This window comes from Chenopodium album, chromosome 27 (genome assembly GCF_948465745.1).
Source record: "Chenopodium album chromosome 27, dcCheAlbu1.1, whole genome shotgun sequence".
In the NCBI taxonomy this organism is placed as follows: domain Eukaryota; kingdom Viridiplantae; phylum Streptophyta; class Magnoliopsida; order Caryophyllales; family Amaranthaceae; genus Chenopodium; species Chenopodium album.
In genome coordinates this window covers 4262572-4284678 of record NC_137860.1, presented here as the reverse complement: position 1 = coordinate 4284678, position 22107 = coordinate 4262572, and the positions used below count along the sequence as shown (strand labels likewise).

Sequence of the window (22107 nt, the reverse complement as noted above, 5' to 3'; positions counted from 1 at the left end):
TAAATCTACTCTTTACCTACCATCCAAATATCAAATGGAAAACAAACCATATTCTTGCTTAAGATCCGAAAAACCCCGTTATCGCGATATATATCGTGTGGATTGCTTTATTGTTATGGGTGAAAATTCTACCCAAGAAGAATCGAACCATGAGACGAACACGATGGTTTTAGGAAGTAGATTTCAAGCTTCAAATATCAATGATAGTTGATGAGATGGTAGAAATTGTTAAGCTTCAAATATACAAGGAAGTAAATTTCAAGCTTCAAAAACAAAAATAAACAATACAAAATGCATGAAAAAAGTCATATAAAACAAAAATGTACAAAGTATGAGTACAAGTAATGTATAATTATCAGATGCAATTTATTATTTCCACCGAAGAATAGTTTTTTTTTTCCTTTTCCCAATAAGATGAACTTCGTTAGACTAAAAAGTGCTCATCATTAAATGATTGAATTGAATTGGATGGTAGAAAAACTACCCGAGTCTAGGAATCAGACATTTGATAACCAATTTGTAGAAAAGATATCACTCTTACATTACCTATTGTTTTCTTGAGACAAAAAAGAAAATGACTATACACTAAGGACTATGTACTAAATTATCTCTGTGATGAAATTTTTTGAATTTCAATTATTTTTGTTTGCATATGTTATTTTTAATTTTTTATTTATTTTTGAAGAATATTGCATGCCTTCCTATATAATAATACGTTCTAAACTTCCAATCATGCACCTCCTATTTTCCTACTTTCCATGCATCTTGCGGGCATTTTAGACTTATTAATTTGTTCAATAAGCTAAGTTAAACTAAATATAATCTTTACCTATCATCCAAATATCAAATGGACAACAAACCATTTTATTGCTCAAGATCCAAAAAATCCCGTCATTGCGATATATATCGTGTGGATTGCCCTTTTGTTATGCGTGAAAATTCTACCCAAGAAGAATCGAACCATGAGATGAACATGATGATTTTATGAAGTAGATTTCAAGCTTCAAATATCAATGATAGTTGACGAGATGGTAGAAATTGTTAAGCTTCAAATATACAAGGAAGTAGATTTCAAGCTTCAAAAACAAAAATGAACGGTACAAGATAAATGAAAAAAGTCATATAAAACAAAAATGTACAAAGTATGAGTACAAGTAATTTATAATTATCAGATGCAATTTATTATTTAATTTCCACTGATGAATAATAGTTTTTATTTTTTTTTTATTTTTATTATTTTTTTTTTCCAATAAGATGAACTTTGTTAGACTAAAAAGTGCTTATCATTAAATGATTGAATTGAATAGGATGCTAGAAAAACTACCCGAGTACAAGATTCATACATTTGCTAACCAATTTGTAGAAAAGATATCACTCTTCTTATATTACCTTTTGTTTTCTTGAGACAAAAAAGAAAATGACTATATACTAAGGACAATGTATTAAATCATCTCTATGATGAAATTTTTTGAATTTCAATTATTTTTGTTTGCATAGGTTATTTGTATTTATTATTTATTTTTAAAGAATATTGTATGCCTTCCTATATAATAATACGTTCTAAACTTCCAATCAATGCACCTCCCATTTTCCTTCTTTCCATGCATCTTGCGGGCATTTTAGACTTATTAATTTGCTCAATAAGATAAGTTTAACTAAATCTACTCTTTACCTACCATCCAAATATCAAATGGAAAACAAACCATATTCTTGCTTAAGATCCGAAAAACCCCGTTATCGCGATATATATCGTGTGGATTGCTTTATTGTTATGGGTGAAAATTCTACCCAAGAAGAATCGAACCATGAGACGAACACGATGGTTTTAGGAAGTAGATTTCAAGCTTCAAATATCAATGATAGTTGATGAGATGGTAGAAATTGTTAAGCTTCAAATATACAAGGAAGTAAATTTCAAGCTTCAAAAACAAAAATAAACAATACAAAATGCATGAAAAAAGTCATATAAAACAAAAATGTACAAAGTATGAGTACAAGTAATGTATAATTATCAGATGCAATTTATTATTTCCACCGAAGAATAGTTTTTTTTTTTCCTTTTCCCAATAAGATGAACTTCGTTAGACTAAAAAGTGCTCATCATTAAATGATTGAATTGAATTGGATGGTAGAAAAACTACCCGAGTCTAGGAATCAGACATTTGATAACCAATTTGTAGAAAAGATATCACTCTTACATTACCTATTGTTTTCTTGAGACAAAAAAGAAAATGACTATACACTAAGGACTATGTACTAAATTATCTCTGTGATGAAATTTTTTGAATTTCAATTATTTTTGTTTGCATATGTTATTTTTAATTTTTTATTTATTTTTGAAGAATATTGCATGCCTTCCTATATAATAATACGTTCTAAACTTCCAATCATGCACCTCCTATTTTCCTACTTTCCATGCATCTTGCGGGCATTTTAGACTTATTAATTTGTTCAATAAGCTAAGTTAAACTAAATATAATCTTTACCTATCATCCAAATATCAAATGGACAACAAACCATTTTATTGCTCAAGATCCAAAAAATCCCGTCATTGCGATATATATCGTGTGGATTGCCCTTTTGTTATGCGTGAAAATTCTACCCAAGAAGAATCGAACCATGAGATGAACATGATGATTTTATGAAGTAGATTTCAAGCTTCAAATATCAATGATAGTTGATGAGATGGTAGAAATTGTTAAGCTTCAAATATACAAGGAAGTAGATTTCAAGCTTCAAAAACAAAAATGAACGGTACAAGATAAATGAAAAAAGTCATATAAAACAAAAATGTACAAAGTATGAGTACAAGTAATTTATAATTATCAGATGCAATTTATTATTTAATTTCCACTGATGAATAATAGTTTTTATTTTTTTTTTATTTTTATTTTTTTTTTCCAATAAGATGAACTTTGTTAGACTAAAAAGTGCTTATCATTAAATGATTGAATTGAATAGGATGCTAGAAAAACTACCTGAGTACAAGATTCATACATTTGCTAACCAATTTGTAGAAAAGATATCACTCTTCTTATATTACCTTTTGTTTTCTTGAGACAAAAAAGAAAATGATTATATACTAAGGACAATGTATTAAATCATCTCTATGATGAAATTTTTTGAATTTCAATTATTTTTGTTTGCATAGGTTATTTGTATTTATTATTTATTTTTAAAGAATATTGTATGCCTTCCTATATAATAATACGTTCTAAACTTCCAATCAATGCACCTCCCATTTTCCTTCTTTCCATGCATCTTGCGGGCATTTTAGACTTATTAATTTGCTCAATAAGATAAGTTTAACTAAATCTACTCTTTACCTACCATCCAAATATCAAATGGAAAACAAACCATATTCTTGCTTAAGATCCGAAAAACCCCGTTATCGCGATATATATCGTGTGGATTGCTTTATTGTTATGGGTGAAAATTCTACCCAAGAAGAATCGAACCATGAGACGAACACGATGGTTTTAGGAAGTAGATTTCAAGCTTCAAATATCAATGATAGTTGATGAGATGGTAGAAATTGTTAAGCTTCAAATATACAAGGAAGTAAATTTCAAGCTTCAAAAACAAAAATAAACAATACAAAATGCATGAAAAAAGTCATATAAAACAAAAATGTACAAAGTATGAGTACAAGTAATGTATAATTATCAGATGCAATTTATTATTTCCACCGAAGAATAGTTTTTTTTTTTCCTTTTCCCAATAAGATGAACTTCGTTAGACTAAAAAGTGCTCATCATTAAATGATTGAATTGAATTGGATGGTAGAAAAACTACCCGAGTCTAGGAATCAGACATTTGATAACCAATTTGTAGAAAAGATATCACTCTTACATTACCTATTGTTTTCTTGAGACAAAAAAGAAAATGACTATACACTAAGGACTATGTACTAAATTATCTCTGTGATGAAATTTTTTGAATTTCAATTATTTTTGTTTGCATATGTTATTTTTAATTTTTTATTTATTTTTGAAGAATATTGCATGCCTTCCTATATAATAATACGTTCTAAACTTCCAATCATGCACCTCCTATTTTCCTACTTTCCATGCATCTTGCGGGCATTTTAGACTTATTAATTTGTTCAATAAGCTAAGTTAAACTAAATATAATCTTTACCTATCATCCAAATATCAAATGGACAACAAACCATTTTATTGCTCAAGATCCAAAAAATCCCGTCATTGCGATATATATCGTGTGGATTGCCCTTTTGTTATGCGTGAAAATTCTACCCAAGAAGAATCGAACCATGAGATGAACATGATGATTTTATGAAGTAGATTTCAAGCTTCAAATATCAATGATAGTTGATGAGATGGTAGAAATTGTTAAGCTTCAAATATACAAGGAAGTAGATTTCAAGCTTCAAAAACAAAAATGAACGGTACAAGATAAATGAAAAAAGTCATATAAAACAAAAATGTACAAAGTATGAGTACAAGTAATTTATAATTATCAGATGCAATTTATTATTTAATTTCCACTGATGAATAATAGTTTTTATTTTTTTTTTTTTATTTTTTTTTTTTTCCAATAAGATGAACTTTGTTAGACTAAAAAGTGCTTATCATTAAATGATTGAATTGAATAGGATGCTAGAAAAACTACCCGAGTACAAGATTCATACATTTGCTAACCAATTTGTAGAAAAGATATCACTCTTCTTATATTACCTTTTGTTTTCTTGAGACAAAAAAGAAAATGACTATATACTAAGGACAATGTATTAAATCATCTCTATGATGAAATTTTTTGAATTTCAATTATTTTTGTTTGCATAGGTTATTTGTATTTATTATTTATTTTTAAAGAATATTGTATGCCTTCCTATATAATAATACGTTCTAAACTTCCAATCAATGCACCTCCCATTTTCCTTCTTTCCATGCATCTTGCGGGCATTTTAGACTTATTAATTTGCTCAATAAGATAAGTTTAACTAAATCTACTCTTTACCTACCATCCAAATATCAAATGGAAAACAAACCATATTCTTGCTTAAGATCCGAAAAACCCCGTTATCGCGATATATATCGTGTGGATTGCTTTATTGTTATGGGTGAAAATTCTACCCAAGAAGAATCGAACCATGAGACGAACACGATGGTTTTAGGAAGTAGATTTCAAGCTTCAAATATCAATGATAGTTGATGAGATGGTAGAAATTGTTAAGCTTCAAATATACAAGGAAGTAAATTTCAAGCTTCAAAAACAAAAATAAACAATACAAAATGCATGAAAAAAGTCATATAAAACAAAAATGTACAAAGTATGAGTACAAGTAATGTATAATTATCAGATGCAATTTATTATTTCCACCGAAGAATAGTTTTTTTTTTTCCTTTTCCCAATAAGATGAACTTCGTTAGACTAAAAAGTGCTCATCATTAAATGATTGAATTGAATTGGATGGTAGAAAAACTACCCGAGTCTAGGAATCAGACATTTGATAACCAATTTGTAGAAAAGATATCACTCTTACATTACCTATTGTTTTCTTGAGACAAAAAAGAAAATGACTATACACTAAGGACTATGTACTAAATTATCTCTGTGATGAAATTTTTTGAATTTCAATTATTTTTGTTTGCATATGTTATTTTTAATTTTTTATTTATTTTTGAAGAATATTGCATGCCTTCCTATATAATAATACGTTCTAAACTTCCAATCATGCACCTCCTATTTTCCTACTTTCCATGCATCTTGCGGGCATTTTAGACTTATTAATTTGTTCAATAAGCTAAGTTAAACTAAATATAATCTTTACCTATCATCCAAATATCAAATGGACAACAAACCATTTTATTGCTCAAGATCCAAAAAATCCCGTCATTGCGATATATATCGTGTGGATTGCCCTTTTGTTATGCGTGAAAATTCTACCCAAGAAGAATCGAACCATGAGATGAACATGATGATTTTATGAAGTAGATTTCAAGCTTCAAATATCAATGATAGTTGACGAGATGGTAGAAATTGTTAAGCTTCAAATATACAAGGAAGTAGATTTCAAGCTTCAAAAACAAAAATGAACGGTACAAGATAAATGAAAAAAGTCATATAAAACAAAAATGTACAAAGTATGAGTACAAGTAATTTATAATTATCAGATGCAATTTATTATTTAATTTCCACTGATGAATAATAGTTTTTATTTTTTTTTTATTTTTATTATTTTTTTTTTCCAATAAGATGAACTTTGTTAGACTAAAAAGTGCTTATCATTAAATGATTGAATTGAATAGGATGCTAGAAAAACTACCCGAGTACAAGATTCATACATTTGCTAACCAATTTGTAGAAAAGATATCACTCTTCTTATATTACCTTTTGTTTTCTTGAGACAAAAAAGAAAATGACTATATACTAAGGACAATGTATTAAATCATCTCTATGATGAAATTTTTTGAATTTCAATTATTTTTGTTTGCATAGGTTATTTGTATTTATTATTTATTTTTAAAGAATATTGTATGCCTTCCTATATAATAATACGTTCTAAACTTCCAATCAATGCACCTCCCATTTTCCTTCTTTCCATGCATCTTGCGGGCATTTTAGACTTATTAATTTGCTCAATAAGATAAGTTTAACTAAATCTACTCTTTACCTACCATCCAAATATCAAATGGAAAACAAACCATATTCTTGCTTAAGATCCGAAAAACCCCGTTATCGCGATATATATCGTGTGGATTGCTTTATTGTTATGGGTGAAAATTCTACCCAAGAAGAATCGAACCATGAGACGAACACGATGGTTTTAGGAAGTAGATTTCAAGCTTCAAATATCAATGATAGTTGATGAGATGGTAGAAATTGTTAAGCTTCAAATATACAAGGAAGTAAATTTCAAGCTTCAAAAACAAAAATAAACAATACAAAATGCATGAAAAAAGTCATATAAAACAAAAATGTACAAAGTATGAGTACAAGTAATGTATAATTATCAGATGCAATTTATTATTTCCACCGAAGAATAGTTTTTTTTTTTCCTTTTCCCAATAAGATGAACTTCGTTAGACTAAAAAGTGCTCATCATTAAATGATTGAATTGAATTGGATGGTAGAAAAACTACCCGAGTCTAGGAATCAGACATTTGATAACCAATTTGTAGAAAAGATATCACTCTTACATTACCTATTGTTTTCTTGAGACAAAAAAGAAAATGACTATACACTAAGGACTATGTACTAAATTATCTCTGTGATGAAATTTTTTGAATTTCAATTATTTTTGTTTGCATATGTTATTTTTAATTTTTTATTTATTTTTGAAGAATATTGCATGCCTTCCTATATAATAATACGTTCTAAACTTCCAATCATGCACCTCCTATTTTCCTACTTTCCATGCATCTTGCGGGCATTTTAGACTTATTAATTTGTTCAATAAGCTAAGTTAAACTAAATATAATCTTTACCTATCATCCAAATATCAAATGGACAACAAACCATTTTATTGCTCAAGATCCAAAAAATCCCGTCATTGCGATATATATCGTGTGGATTGCCCTTTTGTTATGCGTGAAAATTCTACCCAAGAAGAATCGAACCATGAGATGAACATGATGATTTTATGAAGTAGATTTCAAGCTTCAAATATCAATGATAGTTGACGAGATGGTAGAAATTGTTAAGCTTCAAATATACAAGGAAGTAGATTTCAAGCTTCAAAAACAAAAATGAACGGTACAAGATAAATGAAAAAAGTCATATAAAACAAAAATGTACAAAGTATGAGTACAAGTAATTTATAATTATCAGATGCAATTTATTATTTAATTTCCACTGATGAATAATAGTTTTTATTTTTTTTTTATTTTTATTATTTTTTTTTTCCAATAAGATGAACTTTGTTAGACTAAAAAGTGCTTATCATTAAATGATTGAATTGAATAGGATGCTAGAAAAACTACCCGAGTACAAGATTCATACATTTGCTAACCAATTTGTAGAAAAGATATCACTCTTCTTATATTACCTTTTGTTTTCTTGAGACAAAAAAGAAAATGACTATATACTAAGGACAATGTATTAAATCATCTCTATGATGAAATTTTTTGAATTTCAATTATTTTTGTTTGCATAGGTTATTTGTATTTATTATTTATTTTTAAAGAATATTGTATGCCTTCCTATATAATAATACGTTCTAAACTTCCAATCAATGCACCTCCCATTTTCCTTCTTTCCATGCATCTTGCGGGCATTTTAGACTTATTAATTTGCTCAATAAGATAAGTTTAACTAAATCTACTCTTTACCTACCATCCAAATATCAAATGGAAAACAAACCATATTCTTGCTTAAGATCCGAAAAACCCCGTTATCGCGATATATATCGTGTGGATTGCTTTATTGTTATGGGTGAAAATTCTACCCAAGAAGAATCGAACCATGAGACGAACACGATGATTTTAGGAAGTAGATTTCAAGCTTCAAATATCAATGATAGTTGATGAGATAGTAGAAATTGTTAAGCTTCAAATATACAAGGAAGTAAATTTCAAGCTTCAAAAACAAAAATAAACAATACAAAATGCATGAAAAAAGTCATATAAAACAAAAATGTACAAAGTATGAGTACAAGTAATGTATAATTATCAGATGCAATTTATTATTTCCACCGAAGAATAGTTTTTTTTTTCCTTTTCCCAATAATATGAACTTCGTTAGACTAAAAAGTGCTCATCATTAAATGATTGAATTGAATTGGATGGTAGAAAAACTACCCGAGTCTAGGAATCAGACATTTGATAACCAATTTGTAGAAAAGATATCACTCTTACATTACCTATTGTTTTCTTGAGACAAAAAAGAAAATGACTATACACTAAGGACTATGTACTAAATTATCTCTGTGATGAAATTTTTTGAATTTCAATTATTTTTGTTTGCATATGTTATTTTTAATTTTTTATTTATTTTTGAAGAATATTGCATGCCTTCCTATATAATAATACGTTCTAAACTTCCAATCATGCACCTCCTATTTTCCTACTTTCCATGCATCTTGCGGGCATTTTAGACTTATTAATTTGTTCAATAAGCTAAGTTAAACTAAATATAATCTTTACCTATCATCCAAATATCAAATGGACAACAAACCATTTTATTGCTCAAGATCCAAAAAATCCCGTCATTGCGATATATATCGTGTGGATTGCCCTTTTGTTATGCGTGAAAATTCTACCCAAGAAGAATCGAACCATGAGATGAACATGATGATTTTATGAAGTAGATTTCAAGCTTCAAATATCAATGATAGTTGATGAGATGGTAGAAATTGTTAAGCTTCAAATATACAAGGAAGTAGATTTCAAGCTTCAAAAACAAAAATGAACGGTACAAGATAAATGAAAAAAGTCATATAAAACAAAAATGTACAAAGTATGAGTACAAGTAATTTATAATTATCAGATGCAATTTATTATTTAATTTCCACTGATGAATAATAGTTTTAATTTTTTTTTATTTTTTTTATTTTTTTTTTCCAATAAGATGAACTTTGTTAGACTAAAAAGTGCTTATCAATAAATGATTGAATTGAATAGGATGCTAGAAAAACTACCCGAGTACAAGATTCATACATTTGCTAACCAATTTGTAGAAAAGATATCACTCTTCTTATATTACCTTTTGTTTTCTTGAGACAAAAAAGAAAATGACTATATACTAAGGACAATGTATTAAATCATCTCTATGATGAAATTTTTTGAATTTCAATTATTTTTGTTTGCATGTGTTATTTTTATCTATTATTTATTTTTGAAGAATATTGCATGTCTTCCTATATAATAATATGTTCTAAACTTCCATTCAATGCATCTCCCATTTTCCTTCTTTCTATGCATCTTGCGGGCATAGCCGACCCCCCGATGAATGTGATAGAAGTGAGGATCGAATCATGGATGGAGCCGATCCCGGAGCCGATAGAATTGGTGTTCACTCTGAGAATACCCAATGAAGTAAGTCGTTTAATGAGATTTATCTCTAGTGCATATGTTAGTTCATCACCAACTATACCTGTTTTAATAGAAGACACAATACCAAATTTAGCTCCAAATTCTTTGCCTATTTCATGCATGGTGTGGAATGTGCAAGGGGCCGGAAGTCGTAATTTTATTAGTGCGTTACGTGATGTAATAAGGAACCATAAATCGAATGTTTTTTCACTTGTTGAGACTTATATGGGGGGTCAACAAGTCGAAAGAATTTATGCCATCTTGGGATATGCAGGTCATACTAGGGTGGATGCTCAAGGTTGTAGTGGTGGGACTTGGGTGTACTGGAAGACTGATCTTGTGACGGTTGAACTTATTTATCAACACAACCAATATATTACTATGGATATTAGGCGTGTTGGAGAGGAGCATTGGTTTTTCACAGCCGTGTATGCTAGTCCGGATCCAACGAAAAGAAGTGATTTGTAGCATGAATTGCAAGATTTTGCAGCTACTCATAACAAACCATGGATGCTAGCTGGTGATTTTAACGATACTCGTATTAATCATGAGCGTAGCACTTCTTGCTCGGAAACTAATTGACGTACTGCTCGTTTTAATGAATTGGTGGAAGATATGAATTTATTGGAGGTAGAATTCAGTGGCCTGAACCATACTTGGGCACGTGGTAATTCTACGGAGACTCGAACTAGTGCTCGACTTGATAGAGATTTGTGTAACAGTGAATGGAGTCTTCGTTTCTCAAATGCTGAAGCTAAAAAACTGCCCGCTATCCAATCGGACCATTGTCCGATTCTAATTGCACCCAATGGTTTTGCACTAATTTCTTCGATCAACAAGCCTTTCAAGTTCCAAGCTGCTTGGTTGAATCATGAGCAATTTCGTGGCTTTATGGAGGAGAAGTGGGATAAAAATTTCCCTATTGTACCTCTCCTCTAAAAAGTCAGTGGGAATTTACAAGAGTGGAACAAAGATGTGTTCCATAATATTTAAAAAAAAAAAAAAAACAAAATTTGCTAGCAAGAATAACAGGTGTTCAAAAATGTTTAGTTGATCAAAAAACTAGGGACCTCATCAAACTTGAAGCAAAGCTACGTAAGGAACTTCATGAGGTCTATGAGCAAGAGGAGTTATTATGGTATCAAAAGTCGAGGGTGGAATGGATAAAGGATGGTGATGGTGATTGTAACACCTCTTTCTTTCACTTGAGTACTATTGCTAGAAGATGGAGGAACAATATCACAGCCATTAAAGACAGTGCCAATGGGGAGTGGTTATATGAGAAGGAACGTGTTCAAGAAAACATTGTTTCATATATTAAAAATTTATTTGCGGAATAAGAGGAACAATCGAGCCATGGTCCAATGCCTTCTGATATTTTTCTAGAATTTACAAATTGTGATTGGGATTTGCTCTCACGACCCTTTGCAAGATGTGAGATTGAAAAAGTTGTTTTTGAGATGGGAGCAATGAAGGCACCGGGTCCAGATGGTTTTCAAGCCCTATTTTTCCAAAAACACTAGGATTTAGTTTGTGAGAATGTTTACAAAGTGGCTTTGGATGCTTTGAATAATGTAAAGGGAATCCCGGAGGACTTGAATGAAACATTTATATTGCTCATACCGAAAGTGGATACTCTAGAGCTTGCAACCCAATTCCGGCCGATTAGCCTTTGTAATGTGGCATACAAAATATTACTAAGGCAATTGTCAACAGGATTAAGCTAATGATGCCTCATTTAACTTCTTGTACTTAATAGAGTTTTGTGCCCGGAAGACAAATCACTGACAATATTGTGATTATGTAAGAGGTAATTCATACAATGAGGAATAAAACGGTGGAAAGGGTCTTATGGCAATTAAGATTGATTTTGAAAAGGCGTATGATCGATTGAAGTGGGATTTTGTTCGTAACACCCTCTATGAAATTAGGTTCCCTATTCTAATTAACGAGCTTATAATGGAATGTGTTACTACATCATCAATGAGGGTTCTTTGGAATGGAGAACCGACTCAAACTTTTAAGCCGGGGCGTGGTATTCGTCAAGGAGACCCTATATCTCTAAGTCTCTTTGTGTTACGTATGGAAAGGTTGAACCAACTCATTGGAGAATCTATATATTATTGAGAATAAATGGAAGCCAATTTATGCAAGTAGGAATGGACCCAAACTTTCCAATCTTTGCTTCGCCAATGACAATATCCTATTTGCCGAGGTAACAGTCGAGCAAGCAGTATTCATGCAAGAGTGCCTAGCCCGATTTTTCCGTGCCTCGAGACAGAGGGTTAGCTATCCTAAGTCTCGAATTATTTTTCTCAAAACATGTGCACTGAAGATACTATAAGCATATGTCATGCGCTTGGTATTGATGCAACGGATGACTTAGGAACCTACCTTGGTATGCCGACCCTCACTAGTAGAGTCACTAGCTCGTGATACTTTTGCATACCTATGTGAGAAAATTGATCGAAGACTCGCGGGATGGAGTCAAAATACATATCTCTTGCTGGCCGTATAACTCTAGCAAAGACAACTCTGACCACTATGAGTTCATATGCAATGCAAACGGCTAAAATTCCAAGATCAATTTTTGATGAGATAGATAAAAAAAAAATAGGAGATTTATTTGGGGTGGAGATAAGGAAAATTGTCGTATCCATCTTCTTTCTTGGGAATGTCTTCAAAAGCCGAAAGAACAAGGAGGTTTGGGAATTCGATCTTCGAGACAAGCAAACGCCGCTTTCCTAACTAAGTTAGGATGGAGAGTTTTGACGGAACCAAATGCTTAATGGTCTCGTGTTCTAACAGCTAAATACTGTAAAGGGAGATGTGATATTGACAAGTTCGAAGCTAAATCAAACGTGTCAAACGTTTGGAGAGGTATTACCGATAATGCCAAAGTTATATGTGCGGGTTCGAGAGTAGCCATTGGAAATGGAGCAAAAACTCTATTTTGGGATTACAATTGGGCAATGCCTAGCCCTTTGCGAGATGCTGCTATTGCTGAAGTCCCCCCGCATCTCAATGGAGCAACAGTTGAAGAGCTATGGGATGCTGAAAATGGTTGGAAGTGGGAGGAATTTGTAGATTTGTTCCAAGATAATATTCTGAAATTAATCGAAGCACATGCCTTGCATGATGATATTAATTCTGGTGACTTATTTTACTGGGTGGCTCTACTGAGAGTAAGTTCTCAATTAAATATGCTATGCAAATTATTCGTAGAGAGGATACATACAATTGAGAATGATCCGATTTGGAGTTTAATCTTGAAGCTAAAAGTGCACCACAGAGCAAAGATTTTCCTTTGGCTTGCTACTCATGATCGAATTATGACAAATGCAAACCGTTTGAAGAGGAATCTAACGGATAACCCATGGTGCAAGAATTGTAATACACATGAGCAGACTTCTCTACATGCGCTCAGAGATTGTCGAGTAGCTAGGGAGGTCTGGAGGCAAGTGGGTGGTCCTGCTTTAAACCCGAACTTCTATTCTGGCACCCTTTGACAATGGATTTTGCACAACATAAAGGTTCAAAATCGCAATGATCTTTCCCCTGAAATAAATATGGCCTACTTACTTCACTATAACCTTGTGGTGATATGGAGGTGGAGGAACAATTATGTCTTCGATAGAGCTAATGAGAATCCAATCGATATAAATCATTTTCTCCTAGCAAGGTTTGAGGAGGTATGACGCGTATTGGGTGATGAGGTGAGTAGTTTCCAACGTCCTACTAGAAGAAGGGAAGAAACCTATGTCAAGTGGCTAGCTCCACCAATTGGATGGCTTGCTTAGAACACCAATGGTGCAGCAAAAGGAGCCCCAGGACAGCAGGTGGTGGGCGTTTGATCCGTGATTATACGGGGAAGTTCATTCATGGCTTCTCTCTTAAATTTGGGAATTGCAATGCTTTTATAGCGAAGTTGAAGGCAGTTGGATATGGGTTGGATTTGGCAAAAAGAATCAGGGCAACCAAGGTTCAAGTGCAACTTGATAGCCGGCTTGTTGTAGCAGCTCTCACAAATGAGGAGATTCATCGAGGCCAGGGGTATCACATCATTCGAAGGTGCAAGAAGCTTATTGAATAGGGCAATTGGCAAGTGCAGATTCATCATATTTATAGAGAGGCAAACAACGCTACAGATTGGCTAGCAAATCAAGGGGTCGTCCAAAACAACTCAACTGAGTTGATTTAATTCCCTCATATTGGGTTAGGACGTATCTTGCATGATGATAGTGTAGGAGGGCTTTGCCACGTTTAATTCCTGTTTAGTTTTTGTTTGTTTGTTTGTTTTTTTTTTTTTTTTGTTTTTTTTTTTGTTTTTTTTTTTTTTTTTTTTTTTTTTCCGGGGCCTAGCCCCTCATTCGCACTAAAAAAATCACAAAAGCTAGTCAAAGTGTAATTTGTGAATATTGCAAAAGTCAAATGGTGCCAATTAAAAAAATGGAGGATGTATATTTCTTTTAGGGTCTTTCGTTAATTTCGCCCCTGAAAATGGTGGGTGTTGAAGTTAGGGTTTGTTGTGGTGTCGAGCATGACGTTTGCTATGGAGTTGAGGTCATGATGAGAAAGGTAGATGATGAATGATAAGGTTGAAGAAGGGATGATGAAGAAAGTTGAAGCAATGGAAGGAGACGGAAGGGAACGGAGGAAGAGGCCCTAAGACCAAGACTAAGACTGTCAAGAGGGTGAGTTAGCTAACAAAAAACAATAAAAAAATTGATAAACCCGTTAATATTTACCACTTTTATCATTTGATAATCTTCTCATGTTTCTGAATTGAGAAACTGGGGCTCCCTCATTCAATAGTTCAATATTCTTTTTTTAAAAAAATGAAACAATCAGCCACACATCGTGACCCGATCAAAGTTGGCTCAACCCAACACCGTGTAATGATTACAGATTCGTGTTGCCGTGCACAAGATAGTTTACCACAATTTACCTGATTAAAGTCTTGTTGACTTCACTTTACAAAAATATTTATTAAAAATAATTTCAATTCGATTAAAAAAAATTCAATTAATCAAAATAATTTTCATTCAGTAAAAATTAGTTTCATTCATTAAAATAAGTTTAGTCTTGTAAAAATAATTTCACTTTAGTAAAATAAGTTGACTTTAGTAAAAAAAAACAAAAAAAAAACAAAAAAAAAACAAAAAAATCAATAAATATAAATATTATAGAGAATTAGCAAAAATAATTTTAGTTCAGTAAAATTAATTTCAATTCAGTAAAAATAAGGTAAAGTGAGAAGGATGCTCAAAACCGGACCTTGTCCACAGTCACTCGACCTAACCAAACCCGACTATTTGTCGTGGTTGCTGAAAACCATGAGTCCATGGCTAGATCCCAAACCAAGCAAGCAAATTCAAATGTGGCTCGGGCGCCAATAAAATTTCAAAATGTCGGTTCGAACTTCGAACCTCAGCTTCGGATCACCGTTGTAACACCAAACCTCTTTAAGCTTCTTCCTCTTCCTCTTTCTCTTTCTCCCCCACCACACTTCTTTGAATCACCTTTGTTTTTCCTTCGATTCTCAAACTTTATTCTCATTGTCCCTCAAAAACCCATTTCTTAAAATCACAGAATTTTCCCTCTTTTGCTCGATTTTTGGTCAATCAATCTTCACTGATTTTGCGTTCTTTAATTTGAACTCCAGATTCTGGGTATTTTTCTTCTTTACCCTACTCAATTTCTTGCCGCTTTACTTTGTTTCAATTTCACTATAAATTTCTTCATTTTAATTAAGTTTTTTTGTAGCAAAAAAAAACCCCTTGATTTTTATTTTCTGAAGTATAATTTCAAACAGCTTCAATCTAATTTGCCGAAGTTGTTGTTATCGATGAAGGGTGATAAATCGATTAAGAGCTCAACATTTAGTAAAATGAGGAAAAGATTGTCTGATATTAGCAATTTGCATTCTCAACACAAATCGCCTTTCAAGAATCAGGAGAATGTTTTACCTGCTCCCGATACTTCTTCCAGTAAAATTTACATGGAAAAAATTCTTCAGGTGAAACCCTTTTTCTTCTATTCTCTTATAATTTATTCGTCTTTTTTTTGGTGAATATTTCCTCTTTTTATGGTTGATTTGAGTTCAATTTGCAATTTTAAATTGTACATTTTGATTTTGTTACTTAGGGAATTGGGTTTAGTTTATAATTTGATGAATTTTGCAAAACTTGTGAATTTAGGAAATGGGGTTTTGTATACAATTTGATGAAGCTTCTATGTGTTGAGTTTATTATTTAGGGAATTAGGTTTAGTTTACAATTTGTGTTTTTTAGGATTTGGGTTTAGTTTATAATTTCATGAGCATTGTGAAATTTGTGATTTTGGGAAATGGGTTTGGTTACAATTTGATGAACATTCTATGTTTTGTAGTTTTGATTAGGGAATTAGGTTTAGTTTACAATTTGTGATTTTGTTTGAAATTAGTTTATTGATGGACATTATACAGCTTAAATTTGTTATTTGGGAGAAATGGGTTTCGTTTACCATCCAAGAAGCATTATGATTTTGGGCAGTGGGTCTAGTTTAGTAGTTTATACAACCTAATGATCATTCTATGTTTTGAATTTGTGATCCAGGAAAATGCTGTGATGAAGAAACTTTTAGAAGCGAAAGAGTATCCTTCATTTTCAATTCTGTTTGAGTTTTGGCTTTGCTTGGTTTATGGATTATGTTATGTTGTTAATAACCTATAAGAGTAAATCTCAGAAAATAATGTCAGAAAGATGATGTTTAGAGTAAATTATACTTGGAAATTTAGAATGTCGAATCGGATATTAAACTATCTTCAGAATTTCCTTTACTAATATGTAAAGTAAAATTATTGAATCAAATGGAGTTGAGCTGCAGAAGCTGAGAGTTAATCTTCAGAGAACACAGCTGCAGAATTGGCATCTTGCTCAAAGCAATACTCAGATGTTAGCGGTTGGTGCATCCTTTTCATGCAGACAGTGGTTGTTTAAAGTTAGTTTTTTAGCTGAGTGGAGTGTTGATTTTCTTTTATTTATGTGTGCAGGAACTTAACATGGCTAAAGATAGGGTAAGTAAGAACATGTAACTGCTTATATAGAGATTGGTGAATGAAATCCCGTCTCCTTGACATTTTAGAGGATTTTTTAATGAACCGATTAATCTGATTGATATCCAGTTGAAAACCCTACAACATGAGCTTCTCAGCAAGGATGCCTTGTCTAAAGCAATGACTCTTGAACTAAAGGTGCGTAGTTTCTCATATTAGTCTTAGGGATTAGATTGCATGAAAGCCTTGAGAGAAAACTTGTCCTCATGCATTTAGTATAATAATTCTTTGATTCAAACTTTTGTTAATGGTTGAAATGCACTGGTAAAATAAATTGTTTCTGCTTTGAGACTTTAAAGTTAATTCTGCTGAGCTTTAATCCTTCTACAAGCTTCAGAAATACTAGGTAGCTGATGGTCCTCTTTCTGTTTGCTTTAAATATTTTGCAGGAAAAGGCAAAGGTGCACTGTAAAACAAATGGCTTGCAGGTATCTTGGAAATTGGCAGTGAACTTGTGTGCAAGTAGCCGGTATTGTGAATGTGTGAACTTTTTTGCTATCTGTGATCTTTTTCTAATTGATAATGGTTTGTTGGTGAAGGAAGAAGAGCCTAAACCAGAAGAAGCAGCTGTGGAGCAACCACTGAAGGACAATGAGAACAAAGTATCCAAAACGAAAAGAGAACGCCCTGCAAGAAGTCAATGTAATTTGCTTCTTCTGATTTATATGTTTTTGTAATTTTGATCCTGAGCACCAATTTATGTTTTCCGTGTGTTAACACATTCATATCTCACTCTTGCAGCCTTGGGACCTACAACATCTCAGCAAGCTGTTGATAAGGAGACGGTGGAAAACAAAAGGTCAGTTGTGTAGTCTGGTTGATTTTAGCATGCTCTGTAGTTTAGATTCCATTTTCTTCTCTTCATATTATGAGTGAGTATGAAATGAATTATTGCTGGAGGATATATGCTTTCTTAATGCCCTTTTTCTTATCCCTTTTTTAAAGTGGCCATGCAATATTACTCGCATAACCGTGTCTCATCCTTTTCCTATAAATAAGTTAGATTGGTTCTTGATTATGTAGAGAAAGATTGAATAAATTACAAGCAACAATATTTATGAATAAATAGTCCTGAATCATGCTTGCTAGCACGTCAAAGTAATTTATGTGATGGATTTATTGGAGAATTCTGATATTAGATGTCTGAGGACCTGAGATCTTGTATATTATGTGTTCAGGCGTTGTTTGAGGAGGCAATCAGCGAGGTTGAAGCCCCCAGGGAAACAAGATGACTTGTTTGAGATTGAAGTGGGAAAAGATGCTACCAACCAGACTACACATTTCTCACGTCGTAAATCAACCTCTGATAAAGCAGATGATGAAGAGTGTCTCTCAGAGTCCTCAAATAGTACAAGAGCACGACAATCGTCAATTGGAAGGCCACTGCGCAGGGTTACAGAAAAAGTTCAGTCATACAAGGATCCTCCACTTAATAAAAAGATGAGGAGACCAGCTTAGTAACCCTGCAGAATATCAGCCCGTGTGGATTCGATTGGAAAGGCCAACTAGGCATTCCTCACATCGTAAATCAATCTCTGTTAATGCATAGCCACTGATGTCCATGGCTCTGGAAATTATGGCTTGCTGTAGATTTGTGAAAGCTATCCTTCTAATACTGAAGTAGTTAGGATATTTTTGTCTGATCTTATTGTAACATATTTGAGCCTCTGACTTGATGCAATATCAGCTTCTGAAATCTTGCAACCATTATTACAGTGTAGAATTTTGTTAATTGCAGTAGGTCAGTACTGTTAGCTTCCAATAGTATGCTGGATTGTCATCCAGCAAATTCATGTTTATTGCTAGAAGCTAAACCCTTAAAATAATTGATTCTAGCTAAATTAAAGTGCAATCCTAACCTAATTTTAACTACTCCAATTTAAGTTACTTCTCTTTCATTTGTTTTTTGCATGTCAAATTGATTTATTGTAAGCTTCTCTGTAGATTTGGTCCTATTTATATGTTGCAATGAGGTTTCTGTTAGGATGCATTTGGGAGGATTATGTTCTATTCTCAATGACTAATAACATAACCTAGATCTGATATTAAGAGGCAAAATTTGAACCGTTGACTTTAACGTATGGACTAATGATACTAATTTACATATACCATTAACAATAATGGTGTACAAATATTATTCAGAACCTGTTTTTTACACCTCTTTTACGGCAAGAGGTGTAACAATTACTCTTAATATCATTTCTTATTGCCTGTCCATACATGTATAACTATAATTTGACCATATTTTTATACAATATGTGGGAAGATATCAATTTAGATGTTAGATTCGTCTCAATGTTATCTGATTTTAACAACAATGTACAATAAGTTTCCGAAATAAGTTGAAGATAACAAGTTACGGAGTATCAATTAAAAGAGTCGTTGAATACACTCCTCTTGAATAGACCATTACAGACTTTGGATGACTAGACCCAGAAGAAGCAACACAGCTCACAATCCAAGACTCCAAGCAAGTGTGGAAGACATACTAGAATGATATTAGTTTACTCCGTAAAATACAAGTTCCTGCTACAGCTACTCAAGTCTTTGATTGATAATTGACACTACTATTAATACAACAATTTATACTTCATCCGTCTTAAAAAGATCGCCCCAAATTCCAATTTCACTTTTTTTTGTGTATTGTACATGGATAGATACAGTTATTGATGAAGAAAGAAATAGTGAAAACAATTAAAGTTGCAAGTAGAAAAACTTACCAAATAGGATAGAGACACTTTTTAAGAATATCCATCTTTTATATAGTACAAAATACAGATTATGAGATAATCTTTTAAGGACGAAGGGAGTAACTCTATATCTTCTAACCATATATGGTGTATGGAATATAGGACTACCCCTTATTTTTCCAGCTATATTTTGGCTTCTTTTGGCTTTGTCTAAACCAACTCCACCTTACTCTTTTTACAATTTTTCTTCCTCCCACTTTATACTGCAGAAAAAAATAAAACAAACTGCCCCATTTTCTACCCACAAACAGTACCTAAACTACCATTTTGTCACCCTTATAAGAGGTAGGTACCACTAAAACTACTCTTAACCCCCACACTTCATTCCATTTTCTTCTCATTTGCAGCAAATTATGGAGACACAGAGAACTCCTCTTCTCAATTGGCCTTACTACTATCAAGGCAAGGTAATAATTTAGTTGTCGCATTACTAGTTCAAATTATAGTCAGACCGAACACTGGCAAGTTTATTCATCTATCTTGTTTATGTACTAAATTTTTTTTGGGAATTTTTGTATGCAGAGTGTAGAAGAGCTAAAGCATTCATTGGTATGCACAACATTGGAGCTAGAAACAACAAAATTAGCAGCTCAAGAAGAGATTAGGAAGAGAGAAGAACAATTAACCCATCTTCAAGAATTGCTTAATAAAGCAATTACTGAAAAAAATGAAGCTCAAGAAAATTGCAAAACCCTTCTCCTTGAAAAACTCTATATCCAACAACAGCAACAACAACAACAACAACAACAACAACAAATGGTTCTGCCTCAAGTACACTCAGGATCATCTTCAAGTATTGAAGATGAGCCTACAACAACAACAACAACAACAACAAAAAGAGTGTTTTCCAACAACAACAACAATGGAGGTAACTTGTCGTCTTCAGACGGTGAAGGGAGCATAATCTCTTCACCATCATCACCATTGCCACTGCAAACTTCACCATCCACTTTGCCGGAAACTGCCCTGCGCCTGCTAACACCCAAGAAGCCGTTACCCGAAAAGGGGAGACTCTTACAGGCTGTGATAAAAGCAGGACCATTACTTCAGACTCTGCTCTTAGCAGGACCACTCCCTCAGTGGAGGCACCAGCCACCGCCTTTGGAGAATTTCGACATTCCTCCGGTGTCGATACCGGCTGCAATGGCTACTCAGCCAGAGATTGTTCATCAAGAAGAGTTTCTTCCTAATGTTTGTGGCAGTGTTAACAGAAAAAGAGGATTTTCTGATGGTTTTTCTTCTGAGGCTAGTAAGTACCAAAGGGTACTTCTTCATTAGTATTAAATCTACTAATTATCATTTTTATGACAGTAATTTTTAAGCTAGAAATGCAGCTACTAAGAGCTGGATTTGTGGGGTTTTTGAGTATTTTTTTTGCCAATTATTTGGTGAAGGAAGAAGTGGTTTATCACACTCCTTAATTTATTAGACTATTAGAAAGGCACTTGTTTGCTAAGAGTAGTTTCAGTGCTAAATTAGATCAGTTTTTCTTGAAGCTTGTTAGAGATATGAGATATAATCAATATTAGAACATATTATAAGATGATATCTTTAGTATGTTTCATAGATTTCAGTTAAATTTGGTCCCTTATTGCAGAGCTGTAGTATGATTGTATGAACAGTTGAAGCTGTAAATGATGACCAAATTAGGGGTTAGCTTTCTGTAAGATTTGCAACTGGTGAAGTCAGAAATGCAATGATAGGGAGTTTTATTTTGTCAATGGAATTCTTGGACATTTGGACTACTTTTTTGGTTGTGATTTTTCATAAAGGATAAAGTTCTTTAAGAAAGTGTCCTAAAGTAATTTTTAAAATTAACAAACCGAATACCAAGTCAAAATTATAGTAATCCGACTCGAAATTGGTTTGAATAGGTTCCAAAAACATATGGAGTATATTAATATTTGTAGGGTAATCAGGTATTTAACCGGTTTCACTTACAAAAAATTTAGAATTTGTATCTAAATTGGTTGCAACTGATTCTTAATTTTTTTACCTGAAACTAGAACTAGTAGGTCCAATTTCGACTTCAGACCAACCGGTTTCAGACATTCGGAATTTTTGCTCCACCCCTAACTACTAGTACTATATAAGTATATATTAACACTTTAATTAAACAGTCATATTCACCTTTTACTACATGTTGGTTTCAAATTGTAATCTAGCGAAATGTACCAAAATCACGAAGACATACATTATAGCACATTATCTAGTACATATGAAAAGTTACTTATAAAGTATTATATTGCGCACATGAAACCATGTT

General features: G+C 32.6%; 3 protein-coding genes across 3 annotated transcripts; all 3 read left to right on the top strand.

The window, feature by feature from the left end:
• Positions 1 to 10610: 10610 nt before the first annotated feature.
• Positions 10611 to 11335, top strand: LOC145619577 (uncharacterized). The gene is made up of 2 exons (XM_081674292.1): positions 10611 to 10858; positions 11062 to 11335. The coding sequence occupies exons 1-2, from the start codon at positions 10611 to 10613 to the stop codon at positions 11333 to 11335; spliced, it is 522 nt and encodes a 173-aa protein (XP_081530418.1).
• A 4177-nt stretch (positions 11336 to 15512) lies between these two features.
• Positions 15513 to 18798, top strand: LOC145621282 (uncharacterized). The gene is made up of 10 exons (XM_081676025.1): positions 15513 to 15667; positions 15811 to 16014; positions 16592 to 16629; positions 16829 to 16937; positions 17029 to 17052; positions 17161 to 17229; positions 17481 to 17519; positions 17631 to 17733; positions 17833 to 17890; positions 18270 to 18798. The coding sequence occupies exons 2-10, from the start codon at positions 15844 to 15846 to the stop codon at positions 18547 to 18549; spliced, it is 891 nt and encodes a 296-aa protein (XP_081532151.1). The 5' UTR covers positions 15513 to 15667; positions 15811 to 15843; the 3' UTR covers positions 18550 to 18798.
• Positions 18799 to 20008: 1210 nt separating this feature from the next.
• LOC145621387 (uncharacterized) lies at positions 20009 to 21486 on the top strand. The gene is made up of 2 exons (XM_081676127.1): positions 20009 to 20248; positions 20364 to 21486. Exons 1-2 carry the CDS (start codon positions 20195 to 20197, stop codon positions 21117 to 21119), a joined length of 810 nt encoding a protein of 269 aa, XP_081532253.1. The 5' UTR covers positions 20009 to 20194; the 3' UTR covers positions 21120 to 21486.
• The last annotated feature ends 621 nt before the right edge of the window (positions 21487 to 22107 follow it).